This window comes from Tupaia chinensis, unplaced genomic scaffold, assembly GCF_000334495.1.
Source record: "Tupaia chinensis unplaced genomic scaffold, TupChi_1.0 Scaffold000600_1, whole genome shotgun sequence".
NCBI lineage: Eukaryota > Metazoa > Chordata > Mammalia > Scandentia > Tupaiidae > Tupaia > Tupaia belangeri.
This window is the reverse complement of record NW_006160117.1, coordinates 6,611,134-6,632,120: the sequence shown is the minus strand read 5'-3', so window position 1 is coordinate 6,632,120 and position 20,987 is coordinate 6,611,134. Positions and strand designations below refer to the sequence as shown.

At 41.4% G+C, this 20,987-nt stretch overlaps 1 protein-coding gene across 1 annotated transcript in view; it reads right to left on the bottom strand.

Moving 5' to 3' along the window:
- Positions 1-20,723, bottom strand: part of GK (glycerol kinase) — a 98,486-nt gene extending 77,763 nt beyond the window's left edge. Inside the window, exons 1-7 of the mRNA XM_014591575.2 lie at positions 20,644-20,723; positions 19,330-19,529; positions 18,617-18,696; positions 14,697-14,826; positions 11,816-11,896; positions 4,055-4,271; positions 1,552-1,658 (exon numbers count right to left, since the gene is read on the bottom strand). Of these exons, the coding sequence (XP_014447061.1) occupies positions 1,552-1,658; positions 4,055-4,271; positions 11,816-11,896; positions 14,697-14,826; positions 18,617-18,696; positions 19,330-19,529; positions 20,644-20,723 (895 nt within the window). The remainder of the gene's footprint in view (positions 1-1,551; positions 1,659-4,054; positions 4,272-11,815; positions 11,897-14,696; positions 14,827-18,616; positions 18,697-19,329; positions 19,530-20,643) is intronic.
- Positions 20,724-20,987: the final 264 nt, after the last annotated feature.

Below are 20,987 nucleotides of genomic sequence, written 5' to 3'. Positions count from 1 at the left end.
TAAGCATCATTTTTTTTAATTGCCAGAGGGCATATTCACTTACCGGAGAGTGAAATGGCAGATGAGTAGAGAGAGAGAAAACCCCCTCCCCACAGGGAATGGCCACATTGCAATCCCTTCTCCTCAATTTCTCCTTCCTGTTAGGTTGTTGATATGCACACACACGTGCTCAGCATATTTCTCGAGTTGCCAGGGCTGGGATTCAAACCATGTGGTCAGGCATGTGAGATCTGGTTCCCTTAACCACTAGGCCATGGATCTGGCCCCCAAGCATTATCTTTGAACCGTCTCTCTCCCCCCTCCCCCCACTGCTCTCTCTATTGTTCTGCCATCCAAATCCATCAGCAAGTTCTGGCCCTTTCTCCCTATCTTTGTTACTACCACTGTGGATCAAGCCACCATTCTCCCCCAGGATTTCCATAGCAACTTCCACACTGGCTCCCTGTGTACCCTGTGTGGTCACCACAGAGCAGTAAGGAAGTTGTCTTTAATCTGCAAGTCATCCCCTGCTGACTTGCTGGAAACCTTCTCATGGTTTCCTGTGATGTTAAGAATAACATCCATAGTCCTAACCATGGCTGACAAGGCCCTACCCCTTCCCCAATTTCAGGTCTTACCAAAACCCCCTACACACACGCCCTTACCCCTCAACCACTGTTTACTCTGCCTTTGACATGCTGGCCTGCTTTCCGATCTAGGAATGTTCCCAGCTTATTCCCACTTCAGGGCCTTTTGCATGTGCTCTTTCCTTATGCTTAAATATTCTTCTCACAGATAGTTCCATGGTTGGCCCCTTTCAGCCTTTGACATAATCAGCATAAGTGTTACCTTCTCGTGCCAGGTGGTGGCAGGGTAGTTAAGGCAGCTGGATCCTACATGGCTGACTGCAGGGTTTGAGTGCAGGAACCAGTGGCTTAAAAAACCTAACAGATGGGGGCTGACAAGTGGCGTGGTGGTTAAAGCACTGGATTCACACATGGCTGACCATGGTTCGAGTCCTGGACCTGGTGGCTTGCTTTCTCACTTTCTGTCTCTCTCTGATTAAATTTAAAAATAATAATGAATTAAAATTAAAATTAAATAAATAATTCCTTAAAAAAATGCCAAGTACATGCATGTGCGTTCCCAAAATCTCGAGAGAAGCATAGAGGAGAAGAGATTGCAGCATGGCCAACCCTCCAGGGGATGCTTTCTCATTCTCTCACTATCTCTCTCTAAGACAAGTGCACATACCTGATAGCAAATATCTTTTAAAAAGTGTCACCTTCTCAGAGTGGTGTTTCCTGGCCACTTTAAAGTAAGCCCTTCTAGGTATGCCCACCTCATCACTTGGTTTTCATTTTCTGCATGGAATCTTACTATCTAAAATTAGCTTGTATTTGCCTGCTCTTATTGTTTGTCTCATCCCCATCAAAATAAAAGCTCCAAGAGCAGAGAGATTTCATCTTCCTCTTTGTTGTGGTATCTTCAAGTTTATGAGCTGAAAGAATGAATCAAGGAATTTTGATTGAGAGAGTCATACCACATGAGTAAAATATTCTATTAAAATACCTTTTATGTTGGAAATATCAATATTGAGCTGTCCAAGTTTCTCACACGTTTTCTCTATGCACTCATAGACAGACTGCAGAATTTCCTTAGGGTCTTGTTCCACCCATCTTTGAACAAAAGAATGTAGTTGGTTAGTCTACAAGAAAGCAACACAACTGTAACTTATTTTTAAAGAAATATTAACTTACGAAGGTGTAGGAGGTGCATAAATTAAACAAAATCAGATAAGCAAAGTGAAATATATCTCACATTTTAAAGATATGACTTAAAGAAAAGCTTATTTCTCTCACATTTTTACCATTCTTCACACAGTAATTTTTAAAGAGGCCACTGTAGCAAGTCATAGACAGTAAATATTATATATTTTTTAAGTTATTTTTTTCTAGTCTAATAAGAAGAGAAATTCTTTCTTTCATTCTTTTTTTTTTTTAAAGTTTTTGCTGTACAGTGCATGAGCTACCAGGAGAGAGAGACAGAGAGAGGGAAAGTGAAAAATCATCCTCTGGGGGGATAACTGTGCTGCAATCCCCCTCCTCCATTTTTCTCCTGGGAGTTTGGGCATGAGCGTGTGCGTGCACACACACGGCATGATTTTCAAGCTGCCAGGTTCAGTTCTCAAACTGTAGTCAGTCATGTGGGAATCCAGCACCTTAACCACCATGCCACCTGTTGGCCCCTTTTCAATTTTTTATACCTTGTGAGTTTGATAAATTTTGGTAACTATTCTATCTGCCTGTTTCATTGGTCATTAGCTATTTCTAGGTAGACTGAAACACATTTATCATTCTTTGAAATTATATATTTGAAAGCAAAAGGAATTCTGAAAAGTAAAATAAGTAGACTTCACTCTTTTTAGGTAGACAAGTGATTGGTCCAAATTTGCAGACTTGATCCCGTGCAGTTTTGATAAGGTACCAGGGCCTCAGAAGGATATAAACTAATAAGCCATAAGATGCATAAGAAACCTGAGAGAAATATATGGTAAACTGAGGAAGCCCCAAAGGAGACATGACACAAACTCCAACTATTCTACCTTAGGTTTGGAAGTAGCAATGGGATTCTAATTGTCTTTCTCCTCTGCCTCCCTTAGGCCTCAGTAAAGGTTTCCCTTTCCTGAACTTTGAATTCTGTCTCTAAGTTGTCTTTTTTTCAAAAATTCAGTTCCTTTCCAAGTATTTATCATTTTCATCTCTCCACGACCCAGGTATCTCTTTCCTAACAGCACTGGGATCAGGCCTGTGCTCAGTCATTCTACGTCTGAACACTACTCCACAAAAGAGAGATGTTAATATTGGATGATAAGATATGTGGACACTTTAAAAAAACAGATATCCTGGTCTAGCAAGTGACATGGTGGTTAAGGCACTGGACTTGAATATAGCTAACTGTGGTTCAAGACCTGAAACTGGAGGCTTGATGTCTCACTTTCCCTCTCTCTCTTACACATGTGCCCTATGACAAATTAATAATAAATAAAGTTTAAAACTAATTATTTTATTTAACTTTATTTATTTATTTATTTTGACCAGAGAGAGACAGAATGAGAGAGAGAGAGAGAGAGAGAGAGAAAGTGAGAAAGCAAGCCACCAGTTCTAGGACTCAAACCACAGTTGGCCATATGGGAGGCTCCTAAATAAATAATTCTTTTAAAAATTAAAAATATTTATATGAAAAAACAGATATCTTTACTTAAAAACAGAAAAGCTTACACTTAAGCAAAGCAGCATTTTGGCAACAAAGGGACACAGAACTGTAATAAATGACTCCAAAGTTAATATAGGATTTTTGATACTTACTATCCTTCTGCTATATTACTTTGTCATTTTTTTTCTTGTTACAACATTCCTAAGCAATCAAATACTCACATGTTTTTTGCTGAGCTACCCAGTTATTGCTCCTTCTCTTGTCTAGTACCAATGAAGGTTTCTCAGCAGAATATCTAGTCAAGTTTACTTTTAGAATCCACAGCACAGGTATGTGGAAATAGTCTAATTCACATAATGTCTTTATGTATTAAAATAAGAATAAGGGGCCTAGCAGGTGGTGTGGTGGTTAAGGTGCTGGATACTCCCTCATGGCCAACCACACAGTTCAAGTCCTGGCCCTGGTGGCTTGCTTTTTCACTCCCCTTCCCCCCGCCGTGTCTCTCTCTCTCTGGTCGAATTAAAATAAATGAATGAATAAATAAAATTAAATAAATATTTGGGACCAGCAGTTAGCATAATGGCTATGTCACTGAACTCCCATGTAGTCGGCTGAGGTTTGAGTCCCAGACCCAGTGGTTTAAACTCATGCTGGGTGCGTGTGCGTGCGTGCCCAAGATCCCAAGAGGAGAATGGAAGAGAAGGGATTACGGCGAGGCCATCCCCCCTGGGGGTGATTTCTTGCTTCCTGTCTCTCTGTTTCTCTGTCTTTCTGGTGAGCGTACACACTATAGCAAAAACCTCTCCAAAAATTTTTAAATAAATATTTCATAAATAAATAAATAAATAAGGAATCATACCCTTCTCTCGGAAACTCCTGTTTTATTTCCACTTGATGATGACTAAGTAGTTCAGCTGTTTTTGAATTGAAAACCTGAAAAACATACGCAATATTAGTGTAAAAATGCAGGTAGATATTAATGTTATTCAGCAACTGAAGTTCATATTCACTGACAAAAAAAGTCCAATCAGATGAGATGCCACACAAGATGTTCGATGGTCTCTTCAGAAGAAATCCTAAGAGTTATAAGGCAGCATCAGACATAATTTCTCTTTAGATAAAAAGAAACCTAATAAAGACAAAGCTAAATTTAAGATGTAATTGCTGGGCCAGCCAGGTGGTGTGGTGGTTAAGGCGGCTGGATCTCACATGGCTGAGTTTGAGTCCTGGCCTTGGCTGCTTGAAAAACATGCCAAGGGGGGACCAGAGAGTGGCATGGTGGTTAAGGTGTTAGACACTCCCACATGGCAAATCACAGTTTGAATCCTGAACCAGGTAGCTTGCTTTCTCACTTTTTTTCTCTCTCTGTTTCTGTGTGTGTCTCTCTCTCTGGTGAATTAAAAATAAATTAATGGGGGGGTGGGAAGTGGTGTGGTGGCTAAAGTCGCTGGACTCCCACATGGCTGAACATGGTTTGAGTCCCAAAACTGGCAGTTTGCTTTCTCAGTCTCTCTCTCTCTGCTCCTCTCTGGTCAAATTAAGATAAATAAATGGATAAATAAAGTAAAATAAAATAATTTAAAAATAATAAATGAATGAATAAAGTTAAATAAATAATTGTTAAAAAAAGAAGAAGAAAAACATGCCAAGGGGCAGAGGGTGACAGGTGGCATGGTGGTTAAGGCACTGGACTCCCACGTGGCTGACTGTGGTTTGAATCCTGGAACTGGCAGTTCACTTTCTCACTTTCCTTCTCTCTCTTTCTCTCTGGTCAAATTAGAAAATAATAAAAATGAATAATTTTAAATAAATAATTTAAAAAGAAAACATACCGGGTGCATATGCGTGCATGCCCAAAGACTTGAGAGAAGAAGGGGTGATGCTTTCTCACTCCCACCCTCCAACCCTGCAACCAGCCCATGTTCCCTAATTGACTAATTAAAAAATAAAAGAGGCAATTGCTTAGTCCTTGAAAAAACAAAATGGTTCTCTGGCTATAGTAAAGTTAATAAATGTACCAATTAATATTATGGATCTCTTCCAGAGAACAGGAAAACCCAGAATAATAAAAGAGAGCTGATACAATGCTAATAACAGTGGCCTAAGGCTGTATTCTTCATTCATCTTGGATGTGGAGACAGAAAGTGTCATAGATACATACTGTGTGAATTCCTTGGAAGGGAAGTTCAGCCATGCATCCAGCTCTTGTACGAGAGAAATAAAGCTCTCTTGGCAGGGAGGGAGGGGGAAAGATACTAGCTCTATCCAGCTAAGTTGTTCCTTGTGACATATATAGCATAAATTGCTGACCCATGAAATAAAACACTAAAACCAATTAATGAACACTAACAAAGAAGTGCTATATAAACCTCCACATCTTTAAAAAAGTTTTTGTTTATTTTTATGAGAGGGACAGACAAAGAGAGACAAAGAGAGACAGAGAGAGACAGACAGACAAGCACCCTCAACAGGTCTCTTCCGGCAGTCCCCACCCACTAGCCTTCCTAGCCAGCTAGGATCATGTGTGCACATACCTGGTGTGTACAGATCAACTGAGGAACCAAAACTGTGACCTTCTCATATGGATCCAGTGTGTTTGAGCTATATGTTATTGTTGGACCACCAAGCTGGCCCAATCCTCCACAATTCTGATTCAACTACAACACGTTTTAAAACTTCACATTTTTTTCATACATACTGTTGTTCAAGTATAGGTAGTACCTATACTTGAGTACCAAGCACTTACGCTTTCAGAGTAAAGATGCACATTTTAAGTGAAATTAACTTCCAAAATCACTGTCATTGCGGTAGTAAAGTCATTTCTATTTTGTTAGGAAAGTCTTTTTATGCCTAGGTTCCCTGTAGCTGATAATTAACTGCTCAACGTGGACCAAGACAAAGTAATAAGAAAATACACTGAGACTTGTTGCCTCCCTTCCTCCCCCATTGCACGCAACTCATTTTCTGGAGGAAATAATAAACACGAATGCAGGAGGGCAAATTCTGAAGTCCATTGAGGGGATAAAATATCTCGCAAGTCAAAGGTCAACTTGACACATCATAAATCGAAGGCACTTGGCAGAACTCCATGGAACATATCTGTGATTTATATATAACTCAGCATTAGGGTATGTCTCTAGGATGTGACCTCCATTTGTCCTATTTTACTTGCTTAGGTATCCCTAGTGACCAGAATAGTGCCTGGTACAGAGTTGGTACTCAATCAATAGTTGTCGAACATCTGGAAAAATACAGTCTATTCCACATACTGATTAGGGAAAAAAAATCAAACAAAATGAAAAATGGTTACATGACCAAAAAACTCTAATAAAAAATCTCATTATAATATTGTTATTCATATCACTATTAATCCCCTGCTACTCTCAAAGCCTGAAAGGACTCTGGGATAAGAAACAAGGCATCGTTTTTTTTGGCTGGATTCATGAAGACCTCAACAGCAGACCTATGAGGCTATATATGGAGTGGGATCTCACTTTCATATCTTCCTCATTTTAACTAGAAGTGTTATAAAGTTAAAAGTCAGGGACCTCACACTAAAATGGATTCATAGGCTTTTGGAACAGGCATTGAAAAGGGGAGGATTTGGGGAAATTATATTGCTGTATTAGTAGTAGAGCATGAAGCCATCCAATCATACAGCATTTCGACCTACCAGGATAGGGCCTGACTCTCCCTCCACTGTTACAGATGTGAACATTAGGAGAAGATTGACACTACTTTTAGGCATTTCGGATTTGACCCTGTGCACTATTTCTAAAACTGGGATACTTCTTAGGTTTAATATTTTTGGAACTTGCAAAGTTCTTTTTATTGGGGGGAGTGACTTGCTATAGGGTGCAAACTCTTGCTAGAGAAGACAGAAAGGGAGAAATCAATCCCCGGGAGGATGGCCATGCCACAATCCCCTGTTCTCCAGACTTTTGATCTCCTCTTGGGATCTTGGGCATGCATGCACACATGCCCAGTGTGCGTGTTAAGCCACTGGGTCCTGGGCTCTAACTGCAGTCGACTACATGGGAGTCCAGAGATGTAACCATTACGCCATCTGCTGGTCCCAGGAACTTGCAAAGTTCATAATGTAGCACTGCCCAATAGAAATATTGGGTCGTGAGAAAAGTCATGACACACGTTTGCGTAAAAAAGTACGTCATGATTTTTCAGATGACCCAATATAATGCAAACGACAAGTGCATAGGTACAGTTTTAAGTTTTCTCAAGGGGCAGGCAGGTGGCATGGTGGATAAGGCATGCTGGACTCCCACATGGCCAACCACGGTTTGAGTCCCAGACCTAGTGGCTTGCTTTCTCACTTCCCCACTCTCTGTCTCTTTCTCTGTCTTTCTCTAGTCAAATTAAATAATAATGATGATGATGAATAAAATTAAATAAAAATTTTTAAAAGTTTCCCCATGAAAAAAACCTAAAAAAGTAAAAAGGGGCCAGAGTTGTGGCCTAGTGGTTAAGAGAGCCAGATCCCACATGGCTGACTGCACAGTTCAAATTCTGGCCCCATCAGCTTGAAAAACACACTGGGCATATTAATGCCCAAAATCCTGAAAGAAGGGAGAGACAGAGAAGAGACTACAGCCTAAACAGGGATGGTAGTATTTAGAGATGGTAGTGCTTCTCTCTCTGTCTCTCTCTGGTGAGCACACACACCCTCTGGCAAATTATATTTTTTAAAAAGTAAAAAAGAAACAAGTGGAATTAATTTTAACAACACACTCATTCAATCCAATATATTGGGTCATCAGAAAAGTCATGATGTACTTTTCTATGTAGAAATGTGTCATTTCTATTATTTCTCTGATGACTCAATATTTATAAATTATTATTCTGACATGTGATAAATATAAAATATATATGTATAACCCAGCTAGTTGGTAGTGTACTCCACTGCAGTGTTAGAAGCCACAGGGAGGGGGACCAGCAGTTAGCGTAATGGCTATGTTGCTGGACTCCCACGTAGTTGACCGCGGTTTGCGTCCCGGACCCGGTGGCTTAAAACTCACGCCGGGCACGTGTGCGTGTTTGCCCAAGATCCCGAGAGGAGAATGGAGGAGAAGAGATTGCGGCGTGACCATCCCCCCTGGGGGGTGATTTCTCGCTTTCTGTCGCTATGTCTCTCTCTGTCTGGTGAGCACACGCGCCCTATAGCGAAAACCTCTCCAAAAAAAAGAAGTCACAGGGAACCAGCAGTTAGTAGTTAGTGTAATGGCTATGTCGCTGGACTCCCACATAGTTGACCGCGGTTTGCGTCCCGGACCCGGTGGCTTAAAACTCACGCCGGGCACGTGTGCGTGTTTGCCCAAGATCCCGAGGAGAATGGAGGAGAAGAGATTGCGGCGTGACCATCCCCCCTGGGGGGTGATTTCTCGCTTTCTGTCTCTATGTCTCTCTCTGTCTGTCTGGCGAGCGCCCGCACCCTATAGTGAAAACCTCTCAAAAAATAAAAATAAAAAAAAAGAAGTCACACAGCCAAGCAAGCACAGGTTCGGAGCCCAGGCATGGTCTACCTAAAATATGATCTTGACTAGCTGGAGGGTTGGGGGGAAGGAGATTGTAGTCTGATGAGACCCTGTTGAGGGTACTTCTTTTTCTTTCTCTCTCTCACTTTCTTTCTAATTTGTTCATGGACCCACACAATCATAAATAAAATAAGCCTGAAAAAATTAATATCTTTTTTTTTAATGCTAAGTATTTAAAATCTAGTATATATTTTACACTTACCGTCTATCTCAGTTCAGACTAGTACACTAAAGTGATCAGTAGCTACACATGGCTAGTGACTATTGTATTGGACAGTGAAGTTCTAGACTACATTTTTCCTCATATCTAGCTTCACATAAAAACACGTAATGAAGCCTTCTGGCTGCCCATTTGTCTGCAGATGGACAAGTGTATAAAGACGGCTAATGATGTTTGCATAGGGCTCTATGATGGAGGGTAACTAACTCCACATGAGGACCCGTTGCCCAGCAGCAAGAAGGCTAGTCACTTTATTTTAAGTAGACTTCAAAAACCATTGTCAATTAAAGATAGCACTGTTGATTATAGCTATATATTCATAGTCTGCTTTAGAAAATGTCTAGCATTGGGACCAGCTGTTGGCGTAATGGCTATGAAGCTGGACTCCCATGCAGTTGACCATGGTTCCAGTCCCGGCCCCAGCAGCTTAAACTCATGCCAGGCACATGTGCGTGCATGCCCAAGATCCCGAGAGGAGAATGGAGGAGAAGGGATTGCAGCATGGCCATCCCCCTTGGGGGGTGATTTCTCGTTTTCTGTCTCTCTGTCTCTCTGTCTCTCTCTGTCTTTCTGGCGAGCGCACATGCCCTATAGCGAAAACCTCTGCAAAAACAAAAGAAAATGTCTAGCATGGCCATTTGTTTAAACATCACTTGATGCAAGGGAAAGACGTCAAAGAATACAGATAATCCTTATTTTTTTCCCTCTTTTTTCAAGTTTGAAATTCACTAGAGTTAATGATCGATTAAAACTTCTAAGGCACAACCATACAGAATGCCGTCTTTTTATTTTTTATTTTTTAATTTGCCAGTGGATGCATACACTCACTAGATAGACCAGAGAGACAGACAGGGAAAGAAGGAGAAAGCCCCCCCTAGTGAGGCATGGTCACACTGCAATCCCTTCTCCACTTCTCCCTCCTGTTCGGATCTGAAGAATGCACATACATGTGCCTGGCATGTTTCTCTCACTGGGGCTGGGACTCACACGGTACAGCTGGCCATGTGGGATGTTGCTCCCTCAACCACTAGGTCACAGGGCTGGCCAATAACTCTCTTCAAACAAAGAAATCAGGGCCAGCCCATGGTGTGGTGGTTAATTAAGGCAGCTGAATCCCACATGGCCAACTGCATGGTTTCAATCCCAGACCCAACAGCTTGATAAATATGCTGATTACACATGTGTGAGTGCCCAGAAACCCCAGAAAAAGGGAGAGATGGAGAGGGGATTGTGGTGTAACCATCCCCCATGGGGGGGTACTTTTTTACTTTCTCATTCTCTCTCTCTGGAGAGTGTATGTGCCCTCTACTCCCCCCAAAAAAATTAAGAGAAGAAATTAAAAAGAATATTTAAGACTCAATGAGTCTATGGGAGCTAAAAGATATGCTAGGTCCTTTGGCTCTGAGATTTCAAAGTGTGTTCCTGCAGGTCTAGGACCCTTCAGAAGCTGGGAAAAAAAAGGTTAAAGACATATCTCATTGAGCCTTGCGATCATGCTCTACTTTCGAGTTTACATTTACTTCAGTTGCCAGATTTAAACTCTTCCAATAAAGAGGTTAACAATGGCGTTCCAAGGTGGAAACCAAAGCACAACACCAATTGAAACCATAGTCTTAGGGTAATGCTATCATATTTCACAAGGGAAGAGCCAAGACGCAATATAAACATGGACATAAAGACCTGTTATAGAGGTCTTCATGAATTGACAATACTGACAAACAGGACTAAATTCCAGGTTTACCGAAGAGCAGTTCAGTGCCTTTCTAGTTCAACAGCATACTCATACCAATCATGGTTTTTTTTTTTTTGACAAAGGGTGTGTGCACTCTCCAGAGAGAGATGAAGAGACAGAGAGAGAGGGAGAAGAGAAAGCGATCCCCATGGAGAATGGTCATATAATCCTTTCTCTTCTATCTCTCCGTTTTAGGATTTTGGACATGCACGCACACAAGCCAGGCATATTTCTCAAGCTGCTGGGTCCAGGACTCCAAATGGACACTCAGCCAGCCAGTTGGGATCCAGACACTTTAACCACCAGGCCATAGAGCCAATCCACTAATCATGGTTTAAAATCATCCATTAGGGCTGGCAGAGCTATAAAGAGGAGAAAGGACAACTAAGCCAGACTTGTGGGAGTCAGAAAAGGGCTCTCAGGAGAACTAATTTCTAAAATTATTCAAGTTGAACAGAAGTGAGTACATGTGTACACGGTGTTCAAGTGGATGAAGGGGAAACCAGGCTAGCTACTGCTAAGAATGGTTAGAGAGAGGGACGGCCAGGGAAGCAAGACCATGTGTCTGTGGTGATCCGAGTGAGACAAATGGAAGGCAACGCCAGGAGGGCAACAGCCACGAAGTTCGACAGAAGTGAAGTGCAAGTGGAGAGACAGATTTTAGTCAGGTACAAGCAGAAAAAAGGAACACACCGTAGTGACAGGTTACAGGTTAGCATGACAGTGTTTACAAGACAAGGGTTAAGGTAGGAGCAGGAGTTGCAGGACAGAAAGGGATCATGAGATTGCAAATCTCACTTTAGATAATGTCTATCTGAAGTGTTGCTCATACCAAAGAGATGTCCAGCAGTTAGTGGTTGCTACTTTAGGCTATGAGCTGAAAGAGATCCATTCTCAGGATTTTGGGTGAGTTAGAAAGGCAATGAGAACTTCATGTTGGTGTAACATAGAGCAAAGAGCATGGACTCCACAGGCACACAGAGCTGGAGGTGGTCAGGCCCCAGCCCTGTCCATGTCAACCCTCTGACTGGAATGTCTCTGAACCTGATTTATCTATCTACAAAAGAATCAAGTAAAATAATTTATGATGAACATTGAGGCAGGTCAGGCCCACAGTACGTATCCAAAATACGCTATCACTATGGTTGATGCTACTACCGCTATTGTTTCTGTTACTATGATGAGGGGACTTCAAGAAGTCTGCAGGAAAATAAAAGTACAAGTTTAACTTAATACAAAAAAAGTTTTGAAATCCATGCATATATAGTTTCTTCATAATATGCATTTTCTATGAACTTTTGAAAGACGTTCCCCCATATTACTACTACCATCTCCAACCCTCCAATGGGTGATAGAATTAGGATTAGAAATCATCAGTTATAGGGGCTGGCCAGTGGCATGGTGGTTAAGGCACTGGACTCCCACATGGCTGACTGTGGTTCAAGTCCTGGACCTGGCAGCTTGCTTTCTTGCTTTCCCTCTCTGTCTCTCTTTGGTCAAATTAAAATAATAAATAAAATAAAATAAATCTTTTTTTAAAAAAAGAAATAATCAGTTATATACTGATGATACACTGATCCCTAAGCCCAAATCCTATCTCAATTCCAGATTCTTTTTCTTTTTTCTTGTTAAAGGGTGCATACACTCATCAGAGAGAGAGAGATACAGAGTCAGGGAGGGAAAGTGAGAAATCACCCCCCTAGGGAGGATGGCCATGCTGTAATCCATTCTCTTCCATTCTCTCAGGATCTTGGGCAAGCATGCACATGCACAGAGTGATTTTCAAGTTGTCATGCCTAGGACTCGAACTGCAGAGTCCAATATATACGACCCAGCAGCCTTATCATCCAGGTCGCCTGCTGGTCCTCCTCTAAATTCCAGATTTTATTCAGGTGGAAGGGCAATGAAAGGCAGAAAAAAAGTTAATTCAGCAATGTAGATAAATAGTATACACCCAAAACATGTTACTACTGCTGCTGCTGCTATTGTTACACTAGATTATGATTCTTATTACTAGAAATTGAACATTCCTAAGCTGAAAATGCAAAATCCTCCAAAATCAAAAACTTTGAGCACAAACCTGACACCACAGCTGACCTCATGTACCAGACTGCAGTCAAAATGCAGCAAAGAAAAAAAAAAGCATAAAATTGCAATACTTTCAGGCTATGTATAGAAGGTATATATGAAACATGAAAGAATTTTCTTTTTTTGTATTTAGACTTGGGTACCATCCCCAAGGCATCTGATTATGGATATGCAACTATTCCAAAATCTAAGCCACTTCTGGTCCCTTGCATTTTGGATACAGAATATATAATTTTTGAGTTGTTGGAAAAATCATGACACATTTTTGCATAGGAAAACACATCATGACTTTTCTGCCAACTCAATATATTACCAATAAATGGTAGAATCAGAATTAGAAGTCGCCAGCTCTATAATTTACTTTTATATCTAAATTATGAAATGATTCCAGATTTGAAGGAAGGAGGATCATTCAAACCTAAAGGAACCAGGCAAATTATTTTATAAAATATAAAAATGTTTTAAAATAACCTTTTGAAATGATGCATCATGCATGTTCTGTCTAAGGAAGTCACGGAGAGGTGAAATGCTCTCCTTACTCAGGAACTGTCATCCTATGACTAATTCAGCCAAGCCATCATAAGTGTGCACATTCATCTTCCTCACCACGTGATTTCCCCACTAGCCTACTGTTTATGGCACACTAAACTTTAATATGTGATAAGACATTATTCAGGAATATAAATTCCTTCTTGAGAACACCATGATATGACATAAATGTGAACAACTGAAAATAAAAAAGTGCTCACCACAGATATGTTACATTGCAAATTTGCTCAGAAAAGACCTAATGGCATCTTCCAACAAGCCTCCAAAGTAAACATAACAAATGACATTGCTTTTTTCTTTAAAATGAACTCTCACTAAATAGCCTATGCATATACCATATATAGCTGTATTTGCTGAATTTGACTTTTTTCCAAGACTCTCCAAGTTTTATCTTCCCATTCTAATCCTTAAATTTTGGACAACATATTTGAGCCCTGTTAGGCACCTTATTGCCAATGTCAGTTCATATAATGAGGACCTACCACATGCCAGGTGCTTTGGGGAAGAAAAAATAGCTGTTGCCCCTTAAGGATGTCAAAATTAAAGCTTTTTTAAACAAACAAACATTTTTGCTATAGGGCACATGCGCTTGTCAGAGAGACAGAGAGACAGAAAGAGAGAAATCACCCCCTAGGGGAGGATGGCCACTAGGTGATCCCTTCTTCATTCTTCTCATCCTGGAAGCCACCTGATCCCAGACTCAAATCATGGTCAGTCACATGAGAGTCCAATGCCTTAACCACTACACCATCTGCTGGTCCCAAAACATTTAGGACTGTAAAAGACAAGAGGACAAGAGTAGGTGGCAGCTCTCAGAAAAGAATGTGCTCATGTCACGTGTGTAATGTGAAGGACAGAAAAGAAGCCAATGTATGGGGGCAAAAGCAAATAATAAAAGAAGCACAACTCTAGTTATCCCAAGAGTGGCCTCATTCCAGCTAGGACTCAAATTAGTTTTACGAAATTTACTGTTCATTAGTCCCTGATCCATACTGGGTGCTTAATAAACATGTCTTGAATAAATAAATAAAAGAAAGGAAAGAAGAAGGAGGAAATCATCCACACGCCTTAGGAAATCTCTAAGTATGATGAGACAACTGAGGCCAAGGTGATGTTTCCTGCCAAAACAAGCAAGGAAATACAGTTCTAGTCATTCTTCTTATGGAACAAAATGATTATGCAACCATTACCCATGGTGACACACCTGAGCCCTGCCCAGGACCCGCTCAATCTGAGTCACAAGATGATCATAACCTGCAGTACAAATTCAAAGGCAACATTTTCATATATATTGTGAAACCAGTTTGTATGTATCTTTTCCTTGGTGGAGATTCCTTTCTTTGTGACCATAATTAGAACTGACACTTGATAGACATGTGAGGAGGTGACATTCCCCATTTTCCCCTCTCCCCTTCACAGAGTGCAACAAAGCTGGACTTGAATCCTAGTTCACCAGTTACTCTGCGACCTTGGACACAATCCTCAGCCGCAGTCTAATCACCCGCATAAAGGAGCCATAAAGGAGCTTACCCGGTACTACCTATATCACAGAGTTATAGGATTAAATGATTAAATGAGATAATGCTGGAAAAGTCCTCAACACAGTACCTGACACATTTCAAGTCACAACACAGTCCAAGCCATTTTAAAAACATTCAACTTAATGGGGGGGAGGGGAGCGTTACCGATTAAAGAAGGAAGTTGACTGTTTAGGCTGAAACTTTTGTCTTATAGAGAAATGGCTCCTCCTTAAAGCCTGTTACACTAATTCCCTTTCCAAGAAGTCCTACTCTACAATCTGAGTGGCCATGTGACAATGTTTTCTATTGAACGTGCTGAATTCCCCGTTAGTACAAAATATATGCACAGGATTCCAAGATTAACTTTTTAGTTTTTAAAGAATTGATTTATTTAACTTTATTTATTTACTTATTTTAATTTGACCAGAGAGGGACGGAGTGAGAGAGAGAAAGAAAGAGAAAAAGTAAGAAAGCAAGCCACCAGGTCCGAGACTTGAATAGTGGTGAGCCATGTGGGAGTCCAGCACCCTTAACCACCATGCCACCTGCCGGCACCCCAAGATGAACTTTTTGACAACTCGATGAAGAAATGAACATATTCTAGGGGACCAGCAGTTAGCGTAATGGCTATGTCGCTGGACTCCCACATAGTCAACCGCGGTTCGTGTCCTGGACCCGGTGGCTTAAAACTCACACCAGGCGCATGTGCGTGCGTGCCCAAGATCCCGAGAGGAGAATGGAGGAGGAGGGATTGCGGCATGACCATCCCCCCTGGGGGGTGATTTCTCGCTCTCTGTCTCTCCGTCTGTCTCTCTGTCTGGCGAGCACACGTGCCCTATAGCAAAAAACTCTCCAAAAAAAAAAAAAAAGAAATGAACATATTTTAAAATTGCAGGTCTACTACTAAAATAGAAGAAATTAAGTAACCAAACACACCCAAGTCAGAAATTTTTAAAATATGGCAAGGGAGGAAAGAAAACCAGAATTAAAATTTAAATGATCTATTAAGGAGAAATCAAATCTCTTCATTGGGGCCAGATGGTAGCATAGTGTTTAGAGCAGCTGGCTTCCACATGGCTGACTGAGTAGTTCATGTCCTAGACCTGGCATAATGAAAAAAAAAATGCCGGGAATGGGATTTTGCATGTGTACCCCAAATCCTGAGAGAACAGAGGAGATGGGATGGTGGTACCCATCCCTCCTGATGGGGGGGTTGCTTTCTCTCTCTCTCGCTCTGTTTCTCTCTGGCCAGCAAACTAGCAAATCTGTCCTGTAGCAAATTTAAAAAAAAATCTATTCAAAAAACATGTATAAAGTGCTCCCTGAATATGCTCTGAGTCTTACTCATCTTTTAAAAAATATTTTGTCGGAGGGTACATGCACTCACTGAAGCAAGACAGAGAAAGAGGGAGAGATAAAACACCCCCCCATGAAGTGTGGTCATGCTGCAATCTCTTCTCCTCCATCTCTTCATCCTATAAGGATTTGGGGCACATATGCATATGTCCAGCATGTTTCTCAAGCCGCCTGGTCCAGGATTCAAATCATGGGGCCAGCCACATGGGATCTGGTTGCTTTAACCATCATGTCATGAAGTCAGCCCAAGTCTTGTTCATCTTTCTATTAATTTAAACCTCTTGGTCAATATGACAAGATGGTCCCTGCTCTTAAGTACAGCAGATATAGAATTACGATTGACCCCTGAACAACAAAAGCGGTTAGGCCTGACTCCCTACACAGTCATGTATAACTCGTGACTCCCCAAAGCCCCAGACTTCACGTTAGTCTACTATTGACCTTAATGATAACATAACCAGTCAATGAACACTTTAACTGTATTCTAACAATAAAGAAAGCTAGAGGGAAAAAAAAACATTATTTTAAAAAATTCTAAGAGAAAATACATTTATAATACTGTATGTATTTTCCAATATTTATTTTTTAAAATACATGAGGCCAGCTCCATGAGCCTGGTGAAGTAACCAAACATCACATGGCTGACTATGTGGTTCAAGTCCTAGACCTATCAGCTTAAGAATCTCTCAAGGGGGAGGCCATCAAGTGGTGTAGTGGTTAAGGCTCTGGACTTCCACATGGTCAACCATGATTCGAGTCTCAGACCCAGGGGCTTGACACTCACACTGGGTGCATGGGCATGCATGCCCAAAATCCTGAGGGGAGAATGGAGACAGGATTACAGTGTGGCCATCTCCCCTGCTCGGTGATTTCATACCTTCTGTCTCTGTTTCACTCTGTCTCTCCAGCGAGCACACATGCCCTATAGCAAAAGTCTCTCAAAAAAAAAAAAAATCACACCAGGCATGTATGCGTGAAAGCCCCAAATCCCAACAGGATGAAGAAATTGGGGATAAGGGGTTGAGGTATGACCATTCCCCATGGAGGGTAGGGTGCTTTCTCCTGTGTTTCTCACTGTCCTCTCTTTCTCTCTCTCTCTGGCAAAAAAGAAAGGGAAAAAAAGAGAACAAGAAGAATATCTATGTATAAGTGGACCTGTACAGTTTAAACCCATGCTATTCAAGAGTCAGCTGTGTAATACCAGGGAGAAGGTGATAAGAGCTATTAATAGAGGCATTAAAAAATGCTAAAGGGGGGCCAGCAGGTGGAATGGTGGTTAAGAGCACTGGACTCCCAGATGGCTGACTGTGGTTCGAGTCTGGACCTGGCAGCTTGCTTTCTCACTTTCTCTCCCCTGACCTCTGGTCAAATTAAAATAAATGAATAAATAAATAAAGTTAAAAAATAAAAAGATTCTTTAAAAAACATGCTATTGGAAGAAATTTTGACTGAAGGTTTGAGGAAGGTAACACGAAGAGATGGCAGTTGAGCCACTATTTAGAAGTAGAAACGAATTTCAAGAACCAGATGTGGGAGCATGATCAAAGCCTTTTCTCCTATGGGAGAAAACTAATATTGTTAGTAGAGAAAAAGGAAGAAAGTTTGGAGATGTTATTGGGCTTGTGAAAGTAGGATTAAATATGCAAATTTAATGAATAATGTAAGGCAATTATTTAAACATCTCTATAAGCTTCCTTATGACAGTTCTAATCTACTGTATTCTTTCCTGAGAAGGTAAGCAATTACTTTTGAGTCATAATTACAACGTGGAACAATCTGACTGGAATAACTCCTGGGAATCACCTTGTGATTGAAGCACTTATTCAGCAAATCTATTATCTGCCTTTCACAGGGAGCGGGTTAGCAACTTCTTTCCTTATGACCAAAGGGGGAAAACACCTTGCTAAGCCATTCCCATTTTCTCTATGTCACACAGGATCTCTTTTATCTATCTCTGAAACATTTTTTCATAGGTGTTTCCTAAGGAGCAATTTTATTGATCAGCTTTTATACATCATTCTGTAAGGAAGGGAATCTTCTCAATTTGTATCTTAGCTTACACATTGAGATCAGGCCATATACAGTCCAGTAAACAGAGCCCAACTTTTTTTCCTTTTCTTTTTTTTTTGGAGAGGTTCTTGCTATAGGGCGCCTGCGCTCACCAGACAGACAGAGAGACAGAAAGCGAGACATCACCCCCCAGGGAGGATGGTCACGCCGCAATCCCTTCTCTTCCATTCTCCTCTCGGGATCTTGGGCACGCACACACGCGCGCCCAACGTGAGTTTTAAGCCACCAGGCCTGGGACGCGAACCTGTCGACTACGTGGGAGTCCAGTGACATTACGCTAACTGCTGGTCCCAACAGAGCCCAACTTTTGAAGGCTCTTGTCATTCATGTTACACACCGAACAATTGATTGTGATATTACAAAGCTGATCATTTCCTTTTCCAACAATGTAGAAATATATCTTTTGAGCAACAGAACCTGTGGGAACAGGAACAATCTGCAGCAGATAAAGAAGATTGCTAGGCTACATGGACAGTGATAATTAAGAGTCTAAAAGAAAGGGCAAGTATTTTCAACAGTCAGACTGGCTCCTAAAAAAGGAAGCCTACAAAATGATCAAAACACAAGGAAAAATAGAAAATGTACATTATGGGGGACCAGAGGATGGCAGAATGGTTATATTACTGGACTACCACGTAGTTGACTGTAGTTGACTCCTGGACTTCAAAGTGGCTTTAAACTCATGCTGGGAGTGTGTGCCTTTGTGCCCAAGATCCCAAGAGGAGAATGGATTGTGGAGTTGTCATTCCCTCTGGGAGATGATTTCTCACTTCCTGTCTCTCTCTGTCTCTCTGGAGAGTGCAGGCGCCCTACAGCAAAAATCTCTCTTAAAAAAAAAAAAGTATATTATGAAAAAACTATGCATGGATTTTACTTTTTTCACAAAAATAAACTCATACTTCAATTCCATTCTTTTCCAAACCACTTGAAGCCACTTTGTATCTTCCCCACTTCCATATGGGACAAAGGCTGTATAAATTTGAGAACAAATATCATGCTTGATTTGGCCCGCATCACACTTTCTGAGTTATTGCAGTTGCCGCCATTTACAATCTGGAAGATTTTGCTGAAAATCTAGACTACCAGCTTTTTCAAAAAGATTCTGAAGATCTGACGGCACTAGACTTTCATCCTGCTTGGTAGATACTGGCTGTCCTCTTGTCCTGGGTATACACTCTGGTCTGCTCTCCCTGAACCCCCTCAACTTGCCTGGTCCCTGCAGGCATTGTTTAGGCAATTCTTGATGATGGCTTGGGAAAAAAAAAAATCAACCAACAGTTAGTCGGCACATGTCTTAATGGCCTTTCTCAAGCTGAGAAGATGATAGAGATGACTGTATTCTATATGTTAACCAAATCCAGTTATGCAGACTTTTTCTTATGATTCAGGATTACTTTAGAAGCATTTATATAAGACAAAGTGAAACTTGCCCTGGGTGATCAAAAGATAAACAATGCATGTTTTTTGCAGAACTGTATTTTGGCAGCTCAAACCAGGTTAAGTCATTAAAAAAGATTCAAGCTAAAATTGAACTGAAAGCTACTCGCTTTAGACTAGAGAGATAGAAGTCAGAATCAAAGCATAAATGCAGGTTTTAGTTAACTGGCCAGCTAAACAACTTTGAAAAAAATATTATATATATATATATATATTACATATAATGTAGATATATGTACATATGTAGGTATTATAGTAGGCATCAAATTAAGAATACCAACTAAATAATACAGGACAATTATTTGAGACAAAGAAGAAGTGAGGAAGGAGCCAAATGACCACTATTTACATAAACTTGTCAGGTTGGTCAAATGCCCATTGAAAGCACTGGCTTTTACCAGTAACTGTTCTTTTAAATATTTTACCGGAACTCAGTACTAGATCACTTTAAGAGCTAGTTTCTTAATGGCACGAAACAAATTAATCAGCAGAGAGTTAAATAGCCTTCTTTCATGGTAAAACTCTGCTGTCATACTTGGAAAATTTTTAAAAAGGAAACAAAATTTCCCTGCTACATTATGCTGTGAAGTGCAGAGAGAACAATAATTTGCAATAAGCAAAGTATCAGAACTGTAATTTGCGAGTGTTCGAAAAATAAATAGATTCTGGCAAAAGCAGTGTAGTGCGACTGTTTCCTAAATTATTCTGCCGCCATCCCCCCACCCCAAGCATGCTGTGGTCTGAAATTTCTGTGGGAGAGGATGACAACGCATCATCACGCTAATACTTTATTCGGTCTACTGCTCTAAAGGACGCCGTGTTAGGCTACCACCCCCGTGACACAGCCATCCCCCCATCCAAGGACGTCCTGAGACTCGCGGGCCAAATGCTTCTGGGGAAGACCGCTGCAGCGGTCAATGTGGCCACCTGTCCCCCTGCTGCAGGCGGGCCGCGCTGCACGGACGCTCGGAGAGTCCTAGCTCCCTTTGCGGGAAGAGTTCTCCCATTAGTAGATGACCCAGCTACACCACCAGGGCTGGGACTGCTCAATTCGGCCGCGGGGGTCACAGAATACCGAGGTCCCCCAGGCCTGAGCAGGACAGTCCCAGCGTGGCAGGTCCCTCTCTGGCTTCCCTCCCTTGCCCAGTGGCCTGGGCCCGGGGCCGGGAGAGGCGCGGGATGCGGATGCGACGCCCAGCCCTCCGTCCCTGGGCTCCCGCCTTGGTTCAGTGCCTCCTCAAATGTCACCCCGGGGCTCCCCCAAAAGCGCG